The sequence below is a fragment of the Merops nubicus genome, unplaced genomic scaffold (assembly GCF_000691845.1).
Source record: "Merops nubicus isolate BGI_N331 unplaced genomic scaffold, ASM69184v1 scaffold53307, whole genome shotgun sequence".
In the NCBI taxonomy this organism is placed as follows: Eukaryota; Metazoa; Chordata; class Aves; order Coraciiformes; family Meropidae; genus Merops; species Merops nubicus.
This window is the reverse complement of record NW_008619356.1, coordinates 1-19,003: the sequence shown is the minus strand read 5'-3', so window position 1 is coordinate 19,003 and position 19,003 is coordinate 1. Positions and strand designations below refer to the sequence as shown.

General features: G+C 50.8%; 1 protein-coding gene across 1 annotated transcript; it reads right to left on the bottom strand.

Moving 5' to 3' along the window:
- Positions 1-5: 5 nt before the first annotated feature.
- LOC103776236 (disheveled-associated activator of morphogenesis 1) lies at positions 6-17,107 on the bottom strand (the record flags this gene model as incomplete). Its single annotated transcript, XM_008943735.1, has 12 exons — positions 6-110; positions 425-612; positions 944-1,002; positions 1,487-1,625; positions 1,746-1,863; positions 2,209-2,275; positions 2,683-2,786; positions 2,904-3,014; positions 3,450-3,783; positions 5,528-5,622; positions 5,967-6,038; positions 17,024-17,107. Coding segments are annotated over 12 exons (1,476 nt in total), but the record flags the coding sequence as incomplete, so codon positions are not given.
- Between the last annotated feature and the right edge of the window lie 1,896 nt (positions 17,108-19,003).

Here is a 19,003-nt window from a genome sequence, read left to right as displayed (position 1 = left end):
GGTGGGGGGGGAGGGGGAAGAAGGGATCCGGGAGCTGGAGAAGGTAAAGGGCCACCAGGAGCTCCTGGTGGCAAGGGAGGTCCTCCAGGGCCGGCAGCACAGATCGCCCTCTGGAGAGAAAGAGGAAGGGCGACTGGTCATATGGAGCTGGGGGGCACCACCCAAGAAACACCCCCGGGTCAATTTATTTATTTAGCCAAAATTTAATCAGCATAGGGAGCACTGGAAGGCTTCAGCACTCCTGACTGAGATCTCGTGCACCTGGAGAGGCAAAGTCACCCCATCACCAGAGAGGAACATCTTGGTGACCCTCCCAGCAAGCGCTTTTCTCAGACCCCCATTCAGCTCAGCCTCCAGAAATCACCCCGTGGTGTTGCAGGCATCTGGGACTGGGCCACAACGAGGAGGAGGTTTGGGGCCTCACCCTGCTCATCTCGTGGAGCTGTGCTGTGAGATCTGCCACCTGCTGCTTGACCTGCTTGTGCTCGCTGGACTCCTTCTCCAGCTTCTCCTTCATCTTGTTCAGCGTCTGCATCATCTCCTCCTTCTCCTGGGCCTTGGCGTCACACTCTCGCTCCTTCTTCTCCAGCTTCTGCTGAAGCTCGGTGTGCTCTGAAACAGCCCCACGAGATCACTTTTGGGTGAGGAACACTCCCTTTTGGCAAACAGCAGCACGGGGGGGGGACTAATCCCCAGGCTGCTCTGCAGAGAAGTCACACAGTTAAGAAAAGGGAGTGTGTGCTGTACCTCAACACCCCGGCCAGGGCCTCCCCATGAAAAAATTAGTATCTGCTTTGCCCACGTCTCTGGCAAGTCCCATTGTGTGGCATTACCCCATCTACTCAGTAAAGTCCACCCAGCTAAACACATGTAACCATTACTTGGTTAGCTTACTGTGTGCACTAAGGTTAAAGTGAACACCATGTGTCCCTCCATTACTCACCTTTTCGCATTTTTTCTGCTTGCTCTTTCCACTGTTTCACTTCATTCTCATTGACTAACCTACAAGGAAAAGGCACGAAGCACGTGAGACAATCCTACTGTAGCAAACAAGCGACTATCACCAGGAGGAAACATGACTGAGCAAGCCTAGGCAGTGGGATTTAAGGCTCCCAGACTAGTATTTCTAACACCTCTGCTCTGCCTCCCCCCAGCAGGATTTTGCAGGCTGGAGCACAGCACTGTCTCAGCAGCCCCAGGGATGTTGGCATGTCCAACAGAGGAGCAGAAACGTCACTGGGTGACAGTAAGTGATGAATAAGGGACAGTGACAGCAGCAGTCGGGGGAAATAGCTCACTGGGGACTCAGAGGCTGAGGTTAATTCACCTGCACATCGTGCTTAAGAGGTCACAGTGATGCCAACCTGGCAGGGGCAACCCCCAGCCCTGGTCCTCTTGCCTGCTGGAGCAGGAGGCAGCAAAGCCACGGTGGCTCGTGTTGGTGCTGCTTGGCAGGCAGCCCTGGAAAAAGCAGGTGAGCACTTACATTCGGACAACGTTTTTAATATTGAAGTTTTCCAGGGGGGTGGCGTCAGGGTCCTGCCCTTTGTCACTCTGGATGACAATCTGCTGCACGATCCTGTCGAGCAGCAGCCAGTACTGGACAGTGTTGCCGCTTCTTTTATCTGGAGGGGGGGGAGGGAAGAGAGTGAGGGGAGCAGCAGGGAGGCCACTGCCACCCCCAGGGAGGAGACGTGGGCTGCCAAGCGCCGGCAGCTGTGGGGTTCCTCAGCCCCAGGACTCACAAGGCATTTGGAGACAGTGGTGCAGGATGGACATAAAGTGCGGGTACGCCTCGGTGTGTGTCAGCCTCTTCCTCGTCAGCTCGAACATCTGAGTCGCACTTTTGGTGTCAATGTGGACCTGGAAAGGGCAGCGAAGCGAGGCCAGACCGTCAGAGTGGCAATGGCACCGTCTGCTGCCCAGATCTCAGCTCCAAACCCCATAGGTCATCCCCATCCCACGTCTGATGGGCAGACAAACCCCACTCCCTGCAAGTGGCAACCAGCTCTGGTCGGCAGCCAGAGGAGTAGAGGAATGAAGCAAGCTGTAGGATGGAGGTTACAACAGAGCAGGGCAACAGGAGACACATTTCAAACCTCCAAATTCCATCCAAAAGCCTGCACTTCATCCCAGGCCTTGTAGCTCCTTTTAAAAGGAACCATGATTTCAAATGCTGGTGTCTGCATCAGCAACGTTTATACTCACCAGCTCAAATCTTTTGGCAAATTCCAGCTCATCTTCATTTCTAAGCATTTCGAAAAAATCTAAGTGCCTGAGGAAAGAAAGGGGAGAAAACCAAGAGTATTAAAAGCAGATACAAATGTGACAATTAATAAACTGCAGGCAGACAGTCCAGCAGTGGCCCAGAGACAAGCAGGACTTGAAACATAACTGGCTCTTCAGTCTAGAGCTCACAGTCATTACAGCCTGTTCAAGGAGCTTTTTGGGACAAGAAGAGGAGGCAGCATCCCCCAGGTCCCCGATGGCACATCCTTCCCAACTCAACTCTAAGTAAGAGCACAGCAAAACCACACTGTGGTCCTTCTCTCCCTCTCTGGTGACAGCAAAGAATTTCCTCAAGAAGGGAGTCTAGACCCACATGCTTTTCCCAAAGGGCAAGTCCAGAAACCAGAAAGCAAAGGTGCAAAAATAACCAGCGGGCTGGGGGTCACCACTCACCGGTCGAGGGTTGAATTTTCGTGCTCTCTCAGTTTATCAATGACTGGCTGGATCCCAAGCATGAGAAATTCATATCTCAGGTGGAGTCTGAAATCCAGGCTTTCCTGTGAGGGACGGTTGTGGGGTCAACAAGGCAAAGTGCATATCCTCAGGAAGCTCACTGAAACAAACCCGCCCCAGACCCACCAAACACCTCCCTCCCCACGAGCCCTGGTGCTCACCACGCCTGCCCCCTGGCTCAGGACTGCGTTGATGAAGGACATGATGGCTGTCTTGAGGCTCACTTCATCTCGATACCGTCCTGTACTCTTGTCCAAGTCATTGATCAGCGTCTGCCAAACACGCAACACCAGATAAAATCTCAGTGACACCCCCAAGGCTACACAAACGGCCAAGAGAAGCCTGCAGAACAGCTCTTCGCGATGCTTCTACAGCCCCTGTAGCAACCTGCTGGTGATGGACCATAGGCTGCTGCTTCCTGTAGTGCTGCCCACCACGGCTAACACCAGTCCATCCAGATGTGCTGCAGCCTTGCAGAGCTGTGACCTTGCACACGCAAGCAGGGCTTTTTTTGGAGGGTACTGCCTTAAACACCTCTTTGCTCAGCTGGAGATCTCATCAGACATAGTTCTGGGGTAATTCCCAGAGGAACCAAGTTGCAACCGAGCGCAACAAATCATTTGCAAGCGGCATTTAGATATCCAGGAGGAGGAAGGGACAAGAATGTTGACTTTTGGGAGCTGAGGGGTGAGTCCAGACCCACCTACCTGAAAACGAGTCCGTTCGCTGGCGTATTTCTGGTAGTGCAGCATTGCCTCCAGTACCTTTTTGTGGCCCCCGGGAACCAGGCACACGGCGCCCATGATTTCCAGCACTGCCACCTTCGTCTTAATATTCTCCGTGCTCAGACTCTGAGCGATCACGTTAATGCTCTCCGAGTGGGCCAGGACGTGAGCCCGGCCCAGGGAGTTGTTCATTAGTGCTTTAATACATCCAATGAGCGAGGTATGTATTCGAGACTCTGCTGTCTCATAGTCCATGCTTTTGAGAAAGTTCAGAATACACGACAAGCCATCCAGGTCGATGAACCGGGTTACAAACCTGTCAGAGAGAGGGGTTTTAGCTCCAAAACCAAATGCTGAAAGACCCTTCTACCCTCAAACAGGGCTGACTTGTCTGTTGTCATAAACTCAGGAGCTCTTTATGTATTTTTTCCTGGACTTTGGAGAGCAGAAAGCCTGCACGGCTCCTGTGACACAGAGACAGGGATTGGGTTGCAAAAAACAATTTAACTGGTGCCTGGTAGTGTAGGCAACTAGGTGTCATCTGCACAAGGTTGTCCAGAGCTAGGATATCTGGAAGAGGACCAGCTAACCCAGCATCAGCACCAGCCCCAGGGTGAAGGTTAGGAGTTTGCAGCCATGCTGCTGCAAAACCTTCCCTGAGTTTTTAAACCCACTTCCTTTGGATCAGTTTTGCACAGGACTGGAAGAAGTTCCCAAGCCCTGGAGATTCCTCCTCCTCAGCCACAGACACCTGAATGTCAACCAGGCCCATGTTCATGGTACTTGTCAGCCTTTCTGCCTCCTGCTAACTCTCCTGCTTCACCACCCACATCCTCCTCTTCCTCCCTTAGGCACATCTCACCAATTTCAAGGGATTTCTGATTTTTTAATGCTGCTAAGTAGAAAGCAGACACCAAACTCACAGCAGTGCCCCAGGCAGATTCACTAGAGCAGGCAGACAACACTGCACGCTGTTTGGTCGTTTTAGGACCTCCCTGCCTGATGCCATCCAGGCTGGGGCTATTCTGGTTTGGTCAAAGGCATAGGCTCAGAAAGTAAATGAGCCAAAAACACCCCAGCACTGAGACCACTTTAATTCAAAACAAGCCATGCTGATGTGCAGCAATAAAAGGGGTAATTGCAGGCTCAGGGCAAACTGATTCCTCTGCTTCAAAGCCTCTTCTTCCAGCCAAAGTCAAGAGGAAATTTGATGCTTACTTCCATGGGAGTAAAATCAGGTCCAACAGGTAAAATTTGCTATAAAGGCTCCTGGATCCTTCTCACTTCCAGTGAGGCAGAGTCACAAACCACCTTCAAGGACTTTGGAAAGTTTCATGGCTGGCCACCCGCCCTGCTCTAGGGTACTGTGGGGAGCCAGCACTCAAGATGTCCAGGATCTGTGGAAATTGGGTGCTCGCCCTTGACCCTGGGAATTTCTGACCAAGTACCATCACCAGAACCATTACAAAAAGGAGACAGAATTGCTTGCAATTACAAGCAATAGCTGTTTCTTTCATAACCAGACCAGGTCACAAAATATTTTCCCATCAGAAAATGTCAACCCGAAGCATCTTAAAGGTTTTGCAGATGTGTGCATGCGGACTCCAGAGACACTGAATTTAGGGAAAGCTACAGACATTCAGAAAGAGTCCTACCCTTCTTTATCCTTCCCATCAAAGCCTCCTAGCAACATTTTTTTTTTTTTATTTCATAAAAGCCTGAAGAATCAAGTGATTTTATTCCTTTAAAAAGTGCAAGGGAAGTTGAAACAGCATTCCAGCATTTTGTTCCAATGAGAACAAAAGCAAATTTGAAAGAAGTTGCCTGATTTGCCAGCACAGATTTGAAGGTCCTAGTGGCTCATGGCCACTATAAGGACCGAAGAAAAGGAATAAAATGACAAGAGGTGAATTGAAAAAAGCAAGTGGCATTTCAAGGTCCTTGCCTCCCTCATCCTCAGCAGGACCCATTTCTATTACTACTTAACCCCCCATCCATCAGAGGACACGAATCAAGAGCCACGACCGCGGCAATAAAGGCAGGATATGTTAGAGAATTGCCTCATTGGTTTCGTCCGCAGTGCAGTCTTCAAACTTTCAATTGTTTTATTTCTCTCCTCCTCGTCTTCTTTTTCCAAGGCGATCAGCGATTTTCTCTGCAAGAGAAGAAAGCCAGATGTGAGAGGGGAGGTTTCCCTCCAAAGCTCGTGCCAGAGGACTGGGAGTGCCCACGGCCTCGCTGTGCCGAGCTGTGGCACAACCGGGACCGCTGGATCACCACCTTGAGCTGACACACTTAGCATCGTCCTGCATGGTCACTAAGGTCCAGAGTTAAAGCCCTGCAGGTAGGAGCGGTGTCATCCCAAATTGCTGCCCTGCAACCCAACCAGACAAGCCCACGTTGAAGGATGCTTGTGAGTGTTCCCCTGCAGCCCACAGATGGCAAACAGCAGCATTCAGATGGGGTTTGTGAGCCCCAGAGCATTGGGGAAATACTTACAGCAGCCATTGAATTCAGCTGATCGATGTAAAACTCTGGCCAGCTGGTGGCTCCTTTATTTTCTTCCTGGTCCTGGAGTTGGGGGAAGAAAGCAAAACAAAGGCAACAGATCAGTAAAACCAGTGTTAACTTCCCCAGCCAACTGCCTCTGCAGCACCCTCGAGCTCTTGCCTTACTTTATATCAATAGAAGTGTCACTTTCTACATTCTGAGCTTGCCACTGACAGCTCCAGCAGCAGAACACTACCTTATTTATTGAGCTACCATGTTTTATATATAATCTGTGTTACACCATCTGCCTGTGACCAAACCCTACCCCAGTGATACTGGAACAGTCTTGTAGTCAGCTTTGGTTCGAGAACCTCCACTGAAATTCTGCATCCAGATTTCTCTTGTACCAAATCTACAGTGTCCTTGACATTTTGGCTGCACAGCCTTGATGAATGTTCTTTCTGGGCAAAACAATTAATGAAGAGTGAATACATGTGACAGGAACTAGGCCCCACTCTTGGAGCAAGACCATGACTTACCAACATCCTTAGAGAGACTCCTCTGGGGGCTTCATTAGTTGTCAGTAGGGAACATACACCTGGCAATGTTCCCTGTTAAAGGATGTCACCCCTGGGCCCATGATCTATGACACTGAATGATGCACAGCCTCAGTTGGTCATCCTGATCTACAATGCCCTGTATCTGCTGGGACTCACAAGGAGTTTTCAGGTTCTATCATGTTTTTGTAGGACACGATTGAAAGACCTCTGAGCCCAGCTCAGGTAAATTATGCTGCATGCCCCCACAGATTGCTTGGAGCAAGTAGGCAGATTTTGAGGGAATACTTCAAGATCAACCTTTCTTGCCTCTGTATTATCTAAAAAACTTATACCAAAAGAAGAAGAGCATTCACAGCACAAATGCCACACAGGTCTAGGCTGCAGAGTCAACCAATACTGTGCAAATCTCAAGCACTTTCCCTCACTATCCATCTTCAGTTCACAGCCCGACTTGCTGCACACCTTCTCCCCCTTCCTCACTTTAAGAGACGTTTGCACAGGTCATCCTACACCACAACTGCCTGTGATGGTGGGAGCTGGATGACCCACTCCCCTGCTCTCATCTCTGTGCATAGACAGCTGCCATCCTCCAGTAGCATGCCCAAGGAGCCCAAATATTTACTGTGGTTCAAGAGACATATGTGGGAAATGTTTGTGCATCCAAACTTCCCAAGCTGCAGCTTGCCAAGATGAGAAAACACGGGGTCAGTGATAGGTAATCTGGACAGGACCTGGTTCCCCTCCCCCCACGGACCTGACCTTTCATTGTGCCTGGCTCTGGGATGGGGACAAAAGAAGTCTGGGAGCAAGAAGGGACCTGGCAAACTCTCAGGCATCTCCTGTGACATGCTGAGGGACAAAAAAAGCTTCTTGTCCATCCTCGTGGCCACCTGAAGCCCTCTCCAAGCAGCTCTGATCCAGCCTGGAAGTAACCAGATTGCCCCAAGCCTCTGTGCTGGCTGCCCCCTGAGAGATGCACATCCATGAACCTTCACTTCTTTTTAATCTTCTGTAGAGCTGGTCAAGTTTAAAGCAAATAACTTCCCTGAGCAAGAAGACTGCATTCAGCCCTCCCTGCCCACTGCTTTGGGTTGTTCTCCCCCCTTTCACTTGCCAAGTGAGGTTTTAAATGAAACACTTGGTTCACTTGCCTTCTGCTTTTCATTATTTTATTTCTTTTTTTACCCAAGGAGGAATAAGCAGAAAGCGAGAATTTTTCTGAGATGTTAGAAAACAGTAAAAACCTGCCCTGCCCATGTTAGTGCCAAGCCTAATAAACCTCAAGGAGGTCCCACCGCCTGCCCCTGCATGGATGGAGGACCATTCATAATCATGCCCTGACAATTAGCTTTTTCCAGCAACAAATAAAACCATCCCAGTCTTGTCCAAACAGTGCTTAAAAAAAGAGAAATGCTCATCAGGTGGCTTGGCATGGAACACCCAGCCTGACTGGGACAGATGGGGGTGCCTCTGGTCTTGCAGCCAGGAAAGCAGGATGCCCTGGCTTCTCTCTGCCTTCCCCTCTCTCAAAAACTCACCTTCAGCAAAGGGAGGAGGACAGAGAGGCAGAGACCTCAGAGACCTCTCGCTGCCTGCTGGCAAACAGATTCAGTGAAGCAATCCTCTCCAGATAACCCAGGGTCTGTCCAGCTGCCTATCCTGCCACATTCCTGGCCACGTCTGGGAGCACATGCAGGGACCTGCCAGCATCGAGTCTGGACACCTGAAGAAGTCAGGCCAGGGGAAGGTTTCTGCCATGGTGGGGGAACCCAACGCCTTCCCAAAGGGCTGGGAAGAGGACACCCATTTGCAGCTGTCTGGTCGGTCAGAGCTTCCCACTGCTGGACTGTGCAGAGAAATACCTGCCCTGGGTGCAGGGATCCCAGCAGCTGGTGTGTCTCCTCCCAAGTATTTGTCACCCCAGTGAAGCACACCTAATTTCTGCATCCTGTGGGTTAGAGCCATCAGCTTAACCCAGGTAGGACCACCAGACCCAAGGAGCAAGGTAGGAGAGGGATAGAGGGGAAGTGCTCATGGCCACCACCATGGGGACACAGGGATGTGTGGTCAGGCTGAACCTGATGGCAGGTTCAATCTGTAGAGCATCCCTTGCATTATTCTTTCATAAAATTATAAAATTGTTTAGGTTAGAAAAGACTTTTAAGATCATCAAGTCCAACTGTTACCCCAGCACTGCCAGGTCACCACTAAATCACGTCCCTCAGCAACACATCTCCACAGCTTTGAAATCCCTCCAGGGATGGGACTCCACCAATTCTCTGGGCAGCCTCTTCCAGGCCTTGACAACCCTTTCAGTGAAGAAATTTCGTTCCCTAGTGCAACCTGAGGCGATTTCCTCTTGTCCTATCGCTTGTTACTTCGGAGAAAACACAAACTCCTGCCTTGCTGCAACTTCCTTTCAGGTAGTTGTAGAGAGCAAGAAGGTCTCCTCTGAGCCTCCTTTTCTCCAGACTTTTCCTCCAACCAAAGGGCAGTTTCTTGGTGCTAGCCTTATTCAGTAACACCCACCCATCCTGCTGGATGGGACCCCTCACTGGTGCCAAGCAGCTGGGGTGAGGATCAGGCCACCTTCCTGCTTGGTGATGATCTTGTCTGACACAAGCAGCCAGTTTGGTTTCTCAGCTCCCACCTCATGCCTTCCTAAAGGACGTTCCCACCTGCTCCTGTGTGCAGCAGTGCACCCCTCCCTGGCACACACAGCCACACACAGCACGTACAGGTGCTGGAGGCACTGAAGAAGAATGGAGGGATGCTGGGGAGCCCCAGCCCACCTCTCCGAGCCATCCCGCCCCCTGCTGCAGGAAGGCTCTACACAAACCCTGCAGGCAAAGATTTTGACTTTCCCAGCTCTCCTGCCCCACTTTGGAGGCTGGCAGGCACATGGTGCCCCAGGGAACAGCAGAGCTGGGGCACCCACGTGCGCCTTGAACGTGGTCCAAAAAGTGACCAGCTCCTGTCACCTCCTGGGGACATCACCAGAGGTCCAACCCACCACCCTTGGGCACCATCAGCACCTTTTACAAGGAGCAGCCCTCTTCCACCAGTGCTCCCAGTAGTGACACCAGCTGTGAAGGGTGGCAAGGTCTCCACCATGGCACAGCACCAAAAGGAGTCCAGATGCATCCAGCCGGGAGACTTGGGCAGGGAGTGAGATCCACGCTGAGGTATGGGGTGGGAAGGCAGCAGGGCTGGCTCATCCCATATCCCTGGGCCTTCCCACGTGGTGTGAGCACCTGCGAGGCGGGCAGGGATCCGGACCTGCTGCTCATTTAGGGCTGAAAAGAAGCGGTGGAGCAAGACAATAAAGGTCCCTGGGGGGTAGAGGGGAGGCTGAACAACAAAATTGGCTAAACTGCTCATTTATAATTAACGTGCTGCATTATAAATATTTCCCTTTGCTCGGCTCCCTCGGGCTCTTGCATTTCCTCCCTGAAACCCCCAATTTAGAGAGTGCTCTCAATTAAGTGCAGCAAAACCTCATTAAATCAGATGAGCAGCCAGGCAGGCTCATCGGAAAGCTGCTTCCCAGGCAAAGGGGGACCACACAATAAAGCAGGCAAAGATCAGGGCACGGGCTTCCCTCGGCTCACTGCAGGATGTTGCTCAGTGGTAATTACTGTGGCTAATGGTCTACAGCACATTGATAAGTGTCCTTTAGTGTGCTCCTGGTGGTAAAGAAACTGCCCAACAAAGCGAGGAGCCTGGAGGGAAGTGACTCACAAGGCTTTGCTCAGAGGCAGGAGGAGGGAGGAACCTCTCTGGGAACCATGAGTTGAAAGGGTGAATTTGTAAAATGGTTTCCAAGCACCCAGGGTGGGTCTTGAGGATGTGACTTTTGCAGCCTGCCTTCGATGAAGGATGCCCAGACATGGAGCCAAGTACCACCAACTTCAGCTCTCCAGGATGCTCCATCACATCCCACCCGGCCGGCACCAGGGACACAAACACCTCCCAGTTTCTTCTTCTCTGGGCTGTGTTTAGGTCTTTGTCATGTTAACTTTCTTCTCAAGAAGCGCAGAAGTGAGGGCTGATCTGATGGTGGCAGTGGCAGGGGTGTTCATGGTGTGGACTCGATGAAGAAGCTCCATCCCCCCTATCAGTGCTGGGTGCCATGGGGAAAGCAGAGCCCAGTCAAGATGCCTGATTAGCAGGAGCTCTTCCAAGTGAAGGTCACTGGTCTGCCAGCTCCAGCCATCCTTTCACTCTTCCTGGGGAGCTTTCACACTCCCCAGCCTTGCCACATCTTGGTTACAAGTCTGACACCTCCACAGCCTGAGTGCCTGCCCCTCGGCGTGTTGGCAGCTCCCACAACTAGATCATCTTTGCTTTTCCCAGTGACCCTCCCTGGGAAACGAGGCAGCAGCACAAAGGAGGGGGTGGCTCAGCCAGCCGTGGCTTAAAAGCAGTTTGCAGGCGAGTCTCGGCCACATTTGGGCACCATTTACACCTGGAAGGAGCGTCCCATGAGCTCCTGCCCCTCTGACCTCCAGGAATGCAGCCACCAGGAGCAATGCACCCTCCTGCTTGCAGCATGTCCCCATGGCAGGGGGGAGAAAGATGCCTGTGAAGCTCCTCTGTGCTTCACTAGAGCTGCTTTGTTTCCAAATCAAGCTTCTGGCAAAGCCTTGCAGGTGCCCAGCCTGTGGGTGATGTATCTGTCTGACCCAGTAACCTCTTTCTTGCACTCACAAACTGTGGTGATGGTGATGGATCTGAAGATGCTCTGCAATAACTTAGCCCCAGAGGGTGGCTGGCCAGGTTCCTCAACCAACTGATGTCAAGTACACCAGGTAAGATCCTTCAAGGTGAAACTATGTCAGAAGGAAAGCAGCAGCCAGCTTCAAGCAAACCCTGGAGAGCTCTTTAGTAACAATCCTTGTGATGTTGGTGGTTCAACTCCATCTTAGCACCACCTGCAAGGCTGGTCTGCCCCAGGAGAACTTCACACCAGGCAAGTCACAGTAAGAGGTTAAAAAAAAACTTCTTCAGCTGGCACCTGCTGCAAGAACAGAAGCATCTCACTTCATTTTTCCGTGTCCTCTTGATTGCATTTTTATTGTGCACATTGTTCCCCACCTCTCATTGCTGCTCCACAACAGCCAAGCAAGGGAAAACTGGTGGCAGCTGGCAGATCACCACATTTTGGACAACCCCACAACAATCCTGCCACGGATGATCCACTTGGATGCTTTTTGCAAGGTCAGAAAAGAAGCAGAGAGCAGCATGGATGGGTTTTAAAATGGACAGGTCTGCAGCTTCCACAGGAGGTTTAAATCCAGCCCAGCTCCACCAACATGGTCAAGCCATTGCTAGCTGCGTGTCAGCAGAGGTTCTGTCCCACCGTAGCCCTCCAGGTTCTCTTTGTCCCTCTATCCACTCAGCTCCCCCAGGTATCCCTGCAACAAAACCTAAATGATGCAACAAAGCCCCTTCCCCATGGAGTGATGCTGCACAGAACTGTAATTTTATCCAATTCTCCTCAAGCTGGGATCTCAGGGTCTGCACAGTCCCATCTCAGACCACGCCGGTTTTCCATAAGCTAACGTGTGCTATACCCTCCCCTCTACAAACACACATATGCCCTCATACACTTTTCCCATGGTTTAAAAATTATGCTCCCCATAAGCAAATACAGCATGACCAGATGCCTTTCGTAGTCAGCTGGCTCATTGTTTGAAAAGCTCTGCTTTAAAATCCAAAAAGATTGCTAACAGATGCATTTTTTGGCCGTAGACGGAGGAAAACCTCGCTTAAACAAAAGAGTGTTGTGATTGGAACTAAAAAGGGAATTACCTTTAAAGATAAAAACTATAAACATTTCCTATTGAAAAATACCCCCAGCCATGCAAACAGCCTGTTTCGCCTGGTCAGCTTGAGAAAATGACACCCAGGATGGTATTTCAACCTGCCACTGCAATAACTGCAGGATTATCTAGATGCTCAGGGGCCATAAAATGCTTCTCGTGCATCCCAAGTGACCCAGGAGCATGGAGAAACCCCGAGCTGTTTTTCCCTCCTTCCCTTGCATGCTCTTAGTTCTTGCAACTGCAGCTTTTTTGCTTGATTTTTTTTTTTTTTAAATGATTCATGCTTTTTAAACGAAGGAAATAGATGGGAACACAAGCCCTGTGAACAAGCCGCAGGACTGAGCTACAAGTGGAAGACTGAGCTGGAAAGCAGAGCTCTCTGGAGGGGGTGGGTGGAAGGCACAGTTAGAGAGGAAAGAGGCCGTCTGCTTGGGGAAAATGGTATTAACAGAGAGCCATCATTCATTTCCCTATTTAGCACATTTTTTTCCCATTCTCCCCTGCAAACACACCATCACTGCCTTCTCCTAGTGCAGAAGGATCCTGGTTTTATATCTGAAGCCTGAGGAAATTTTCAATGTAAGCTTTGCTTACTGGGCACCACTTAACACTGCTGAGAGCTCTGCACCTGGCATTAGCGATGACAACGGGTTTTCAACACCAGCTAAAAGAGTGCAGCATCCCTGCAAGTCATTTTTCCCCCACGCAGGTGCTCAGAGAGCTCAGCTGAATCCAAAGGGAGGTGGGCAGAACAGATCCTGCATTTGTGTGAGCTGGTTTTTGCTACCAGTCCCTTCCAGCTGGGTATTTATGCTGAGCTGCCTGAACATCCCTTATCCATCTATTTTGAGGCTCATAAAAATTCCCTGTCGAGCTGCTTTAATAGCTCAATGTTACATACATCAGCTGGCAGGAGCCAAACCTCCTGCAATTAAGAGGTGCTGAGCGCCAAGTGTTAATCATTAACTCCCTTTGCAGTGTGGCCTCCTGAGAAAGGCCATCCTGAGTCACCCTCTTCCACCGAAGCAAACCCGCAGCCAAAGAAACAGTCAAGCTGGAAACCCTCCTGCTTCCTCCTGTGCTTCCGAACAACATCCTCTCCTGGAGAGTGGGGCCAGCAGGGAGTGAAATATTTTGGGATGAGACATGAAACGAGTCATCATCCAGAAATACCACTTCTAAAAGGAGATTTCACCCCGCTGCTAATCCATCTCCACCTTTGCTTTTCCCTGCTTTATTAGAGCTGTAGAAGGGGCTGACGACTTCAAAGAAAGTCTCTCCAATCATCTTCAAATCTCCCTCCTGACACAAGCATGGCACAGCTGCTGGGTTTAATGCAGACTTCAGTTCCTGCTCGGGTCACTGCTGACAGACTTGCCAGCCCCCATCACGAGATGCTTTTTATCTCTCTGCCCCCTCCCCGAGCACCACAGGGTGATGGGGATGGGCTGGGACCATGAGGAGCTCACCTAGTGCAGCCCGCTGCTCTGAGCAGGGTCAGGGCTAGGATCAGACCTGGCATCTCCACGGATGGAGAATCAGGAAGGATTCTGCACCTGCACCCTGCCAAGCTGGTGCTGTGTGGTGGGATAAAACCAGCTGCCTGCGGGGCAGAGAAACCAGGATATGGAGCTGCAGGCCAGGGGAAACTATTCTGGGGAAGGAAATAGGGTGGTTTTCCCTTATTTCCTCTCAATGAGCATTGCTGAGGCCAGGTGCTGCCCAGTCCCTTGCCAGGACAAGCAGCACAACAGTGTCTCATTTTGATCACCTTTTATCAAATCTTACCTATTATGGGCACATACAAAACATGCAACAACGGGGATATGCTCCGCAGAGCTGAGTTTGACTGGTGATGCTGATGGCAAAGCAGAAGTGACAGAGGTGGCACATGGCAGCAGGGAACACGCTGAAAGGACAGGTATTCAGATGACTTCTGGGCTGCACACACCTTTGCCCTCGATGGGGGTAGGGGAGCGCTCTGGCTGGGTGGTCTACGGTCACAACAGGAGATATTTTAGCACCAAGCAGAGCTGGTTTTCAAGGAAAACCCCCAAGAGAAGGCTGGGCAATGTTTCTGTCCTGCCTTGAGCTGCTCCTTCGAGGTGAAGCTCACTGCAGCTGGTCTGTGTGACTGCAGTGGGGAGCACTGCAACCAGCAGGAAAATGGGGAAAATGCTTAAAATTAGGAAATGTCCCAAGCTAGGGCTTTTGGAGTCTTAAGTCTAATCGATGTCAACTGACTCTTAACAGTCTGTTTCCAACAGGGGACAAAAATGGCAGCAGAGGAAAGAGGGAAAACTGCTCACAGGACAATTTTGGATCCTTGGTGAGTCAGGCAACTGTCTGAGACTGATGCCCACCTTTGCCAGCCCCCTCGGACCCTTCAGGTGAAACTGGGTATCAGCAGCATCTCAAGCAATAACTTGGCAGGCCAAAGGGTTCGGGCACAACCTGGGCTTCCCCTGCGACTTCCCTTTGACTGGAGTCAAAGCAGGGACCTCTGCCCTGTCTCCAGCTCCACTGCACTGGCCAAACCTCAGCCAGTGCTCTCAGCTGGAGATGCCCAGCCCCTCTCCTCAATGCCAGGCTACCCTATAGGGTATTTGTCCTCATAAAAACATAGATACACAAATAAGATCTACCACGAGCTGCTGGGATAGTCACCAATGTTTCTGCTGCCTACAGGTCCTCGTCACTTAGGAGCAGGACTGCCTACAGACTGCCATGCACAGAGACATGGCCTCCAGCCCACGATTCCTGCTTTCCTCCACTGCTGGAGCCTCCATTGATACAGTCATGCTCAATTTTAATTAAAAAGCAGGAGAAAAGAATTCATCTCCACCAGCACGTCTCCTTCAGAGCGAGCAGTGGCATGTACACTCTGTAGCTCACTGAGATGGCATCACAGGTAGGGAAGGAGCAGCTGAGAGCAGCCAGAGGACCAAGGACCAGAGCAGAACAGCAGCCAGGTGTGGAGACTGCATGGGCACCTGCTCCAAGGAGCTCTCAGGATGCCAGAGGGGGCTTCTGTGGCTCCTTCCTTCAACATCCTCAGGGAGCAGGGAGTTTCTCAGCATCATTTTTAAAAAACCATGAGTGCAAGGAGGTGCTGGAATGGGAAAGAGACACCATCAGCCCCATCTAAATCCTTCCTCGGGAGATTAGATAGCATGTAATCTCCACCCACAATAATAACTACATGGCTTTGCTTGATTTAAGTCTTTACTGTCCCTCCTCACCCCGACGCACCAGAGCTCATCTCCACTTATCCAACAGGCAGTGACAAGCAGGCATCCCTTGCCCATTTCCTTGTTGATTTAAAACAGTGCCTGTAATTTGTTAACATCTCTTCTCCCCTCCAATTTAAATCTCGGACATAGCAGGCCTCTGTCTAACAATAATACAGGGATTTCAGGGGTATTTATGAGAGGCTTAAAAGTTAATCCTACATGAGCAAGGTAAGCCTGCTCTTGGCCTAAAATGCAGCTGGAAAATCTGGTGCCATTGGTACAGGAGGAGAAAAGAGGCATTAATGGTAGTGAGCACCCCTCGAGTGGGGCCAGGCGACCACCAGCACTGCTGAGCCGAGTCCTGCAGCCACGTTAGGGGACTGAGAGGCAAATCTGGGAACTGAATCACAGAATCATAGAATCCTTTGGGTTGGAAGAGACCTTTAAAGGTCATCTAGTCCAACCCTCCCTGCAGGGAATGTTACTCAGAGCCCTCTCCAACCTCACCTGGAATGTTTCCAGGGATGGAGCATCAACAACCTCTCTGGGCAACCTGAGAGGTCTCACCACCCTCAGAATAAAATATTTCTGCTAAAAAGATTGTCCCCATCTTTCTTAGATGCCTTCTTTAAGTATTGAAAGGTTGTGATAAGGTCTCCCTGGAGTCTTCTCTTCTCCAGGCTGAACAAGCCCAACTCTGCCAGCCTGGCCTCACAGCAGAGGGGTTCCACCCTTGGGTCATTTTTGTGGCTCTGCTCTGGACCTGCTCCAACAGATTGATGCCACTAACTGGGGACATTTCCCTCACAGGTCTCTGCATTCTTGCATCTGCTTGTGAGACTGAGGATTTTTGCCCTGTTTCTCCCCATGGCAGTACCTCCTGCAGGATCTTAGCTTTAGCCAAGGCTGGGAGGGAAAATGATTTGAGCACAGATAGCTGGGAGTAACTCTTGTGCCAAAATACAAGGGAAAAAAATCACCAGTTCACTGTGGGAAAAAAGAGTGATTTGGGCCACTTGTGGCACCAAACTGGAAAGCCAGTGGAAGGGGAAGCTTTTGGGAAGGCTGTACTCAGGACCCCAGAAATCAGCAGAGAAGAGCAGGACCACAAGAGGTGGTGACCAGAGCAGCCCCCTACTGCTGCAACATCTGCCCAATGGCCACGGAGCTCCGCTTGGCCTAGGCTGTGCTGACAGGGAGGAGCGTGGGGTGGGGGACACCCGTGCAGGGCGTGGGGACACCTCCTCCAGCCTGAATGGCCAAGAGGAAGGGCTCTGCAGTTTGGAGAGAGAAGACCTTGCTGGCCCACGGCCAGCCCAGGGAACAGGCGTGTTTCTGCCATACCTCAAACACCAGTCAGCATCTTAAGAGAGCTGTGTCCCTCCCCACCCCTCATGAGAGGGAAGGGGCTCAGCCCCCGACCACAGCACAGAGGAGTCCCTTACTTTCTTCTTGCTGCAGTAGATCTGCCACTTCTTCTCTGCCGGCAGCGCAAACATGGCCTCTCTGTGCTTGTCCGTGAGGTCAAGTCATCCTGAAAAAGGGAAAAAAAAAAAACCACAAAACACACAAGTGAGTACACAGACGGGTGATGGCACAGGCACAACCCCCCAGCTACACAGTGTAAATCAAAGTGGGGCCTCACCCCAGGGCAGCACCACCCCGTGACTATCGATTTGTCAGGGCGATGATGGGAGTTCTCACCCCGCTGCTGCTGACCTGCCCCTGACTCCTGCAGCAAACCTCCCCGCCTAGCTCCCTGGACACCCCCTGCCTGGCTTTGAATGCAGAAAGCATTTCAGAAAGGACACCCATGAAGCTGTTAGAGCTGCCCACGAGACAGCTTTGCACAGAGGATTGAGAGCTCCAGCTGATGGATTGCATCTAACACACGGACAGTGAAGAACAATTCAAATAGGATCTTTCTTTTTTAGCACCACAGATAACTGCTACTGAGCACCCTCAGTGGTCCAGCTCATTTCCATCACTGACACCCTCAGATCATCAAAAACTGGGGTTTTTTTATGGCTTTTGGGTTGTTTTCCTATATCTAAAAATAGAAAGCTCTCTTCCTAATATCTACAAGTTCATAAAGAGGTTCATCATCTCCATCAAAACTGGACTGCATATTGCCTGCAGAGATAAAGCTGTTTACTGACTGAAACCTTTATTGGTTTATCTGATGTTATTTCAGAGGACACATCCATTTTCAACTCGGAGGCTCGGTTAGCAGCGTGCCCTCTGCTGCGATGCCTGAGTATTATCAAAGCCTCATCGCTTCCTGGTGCTAGATGTAGGTCAAAGCTTTTATCAAAGAACTAAATAAAACATTCAGACAGGGCTGGGAGGCTTCATCGCTGAAGCCAACATTGATCTTACAACCATGGACGTCTCTGACAATCCTCATGCTGGAGGTTGGTGCAGCGGTGGGAGTGCTGGGGGTGCTGTAGAAGGTCACACGAGAGCCCTGCCATGGCCCCCAGGCAATTCATCCCACTCAGACACTGTATTTAAGTAAGAGGATCCCCATTAAAACTTACACACTTAATTCTAGCAAATATAAAAAAAAAAAACAAACCGAAACCCCCAAGATACTCCGTGAAGACCTATTAAAGTTTCCCTGCCTGAATAATAACACTCATCAACTGAAGCTTGTAGCCTCTGGTAACCCAATCAAAGATAGATAGAAACCCCATTTTGTGAAGGCTGAGCAAGATGCCTATGGGGAAAGATGGGTCCCTGCACCAGCACGCCCACAGGCCATGAAGAAATTCATCTGATGAATTAGAGCTCGGACTTCACCAGTAGTCAAGGAAGGGAGCCTTCAGATTTCTTGTAAGCCAAACCCAAGGGCCCTCCAGCACAACACACAACGATGGAGGGCTGCTGGCAGTCCTGAACACCTCAAAAAGGCTTCTACATCTGTGTCAGGTATTGATTTCACTTAGAATCATAGAATCATAGAATCATTTAGGTTGGAAGGGACCTCCAAGATCATCAAGTCCAACCACCGAGCCACCAGGGCTCCAAAGTCCTCTGCCAAAACAGATCAGAATCTGTCAGGGTTGGAAGGGACCACAAGGATCACCCAGTTCCAACCCCTCTGCCATGAGCAGGGACACCTCCCACTAGATCAGGCTGCCCAGAGCCTCATCCAGCCTGGCCTTAAAGACACCCAGGGATGGGGCATCAACCACCTCCCTGGGCAACCCATTCCAGGGTCTCACCACTCTCATGGTGAAGAACTTCTTCCTCACATCCAGCCTGAATCTGCCCACTGCCAGCTTTGCCCCATTCCCTCTAGTTCTGTTGTTACTTGAGATCCTAAAAAGTCCCTCCCCAGCTTTCTTGTAGGCCCCCCTAAGATACTGGAAGGCCACAATAAGGTCACCTTGGAGCCTTCTCTTCTCCACACTGAACAGCCC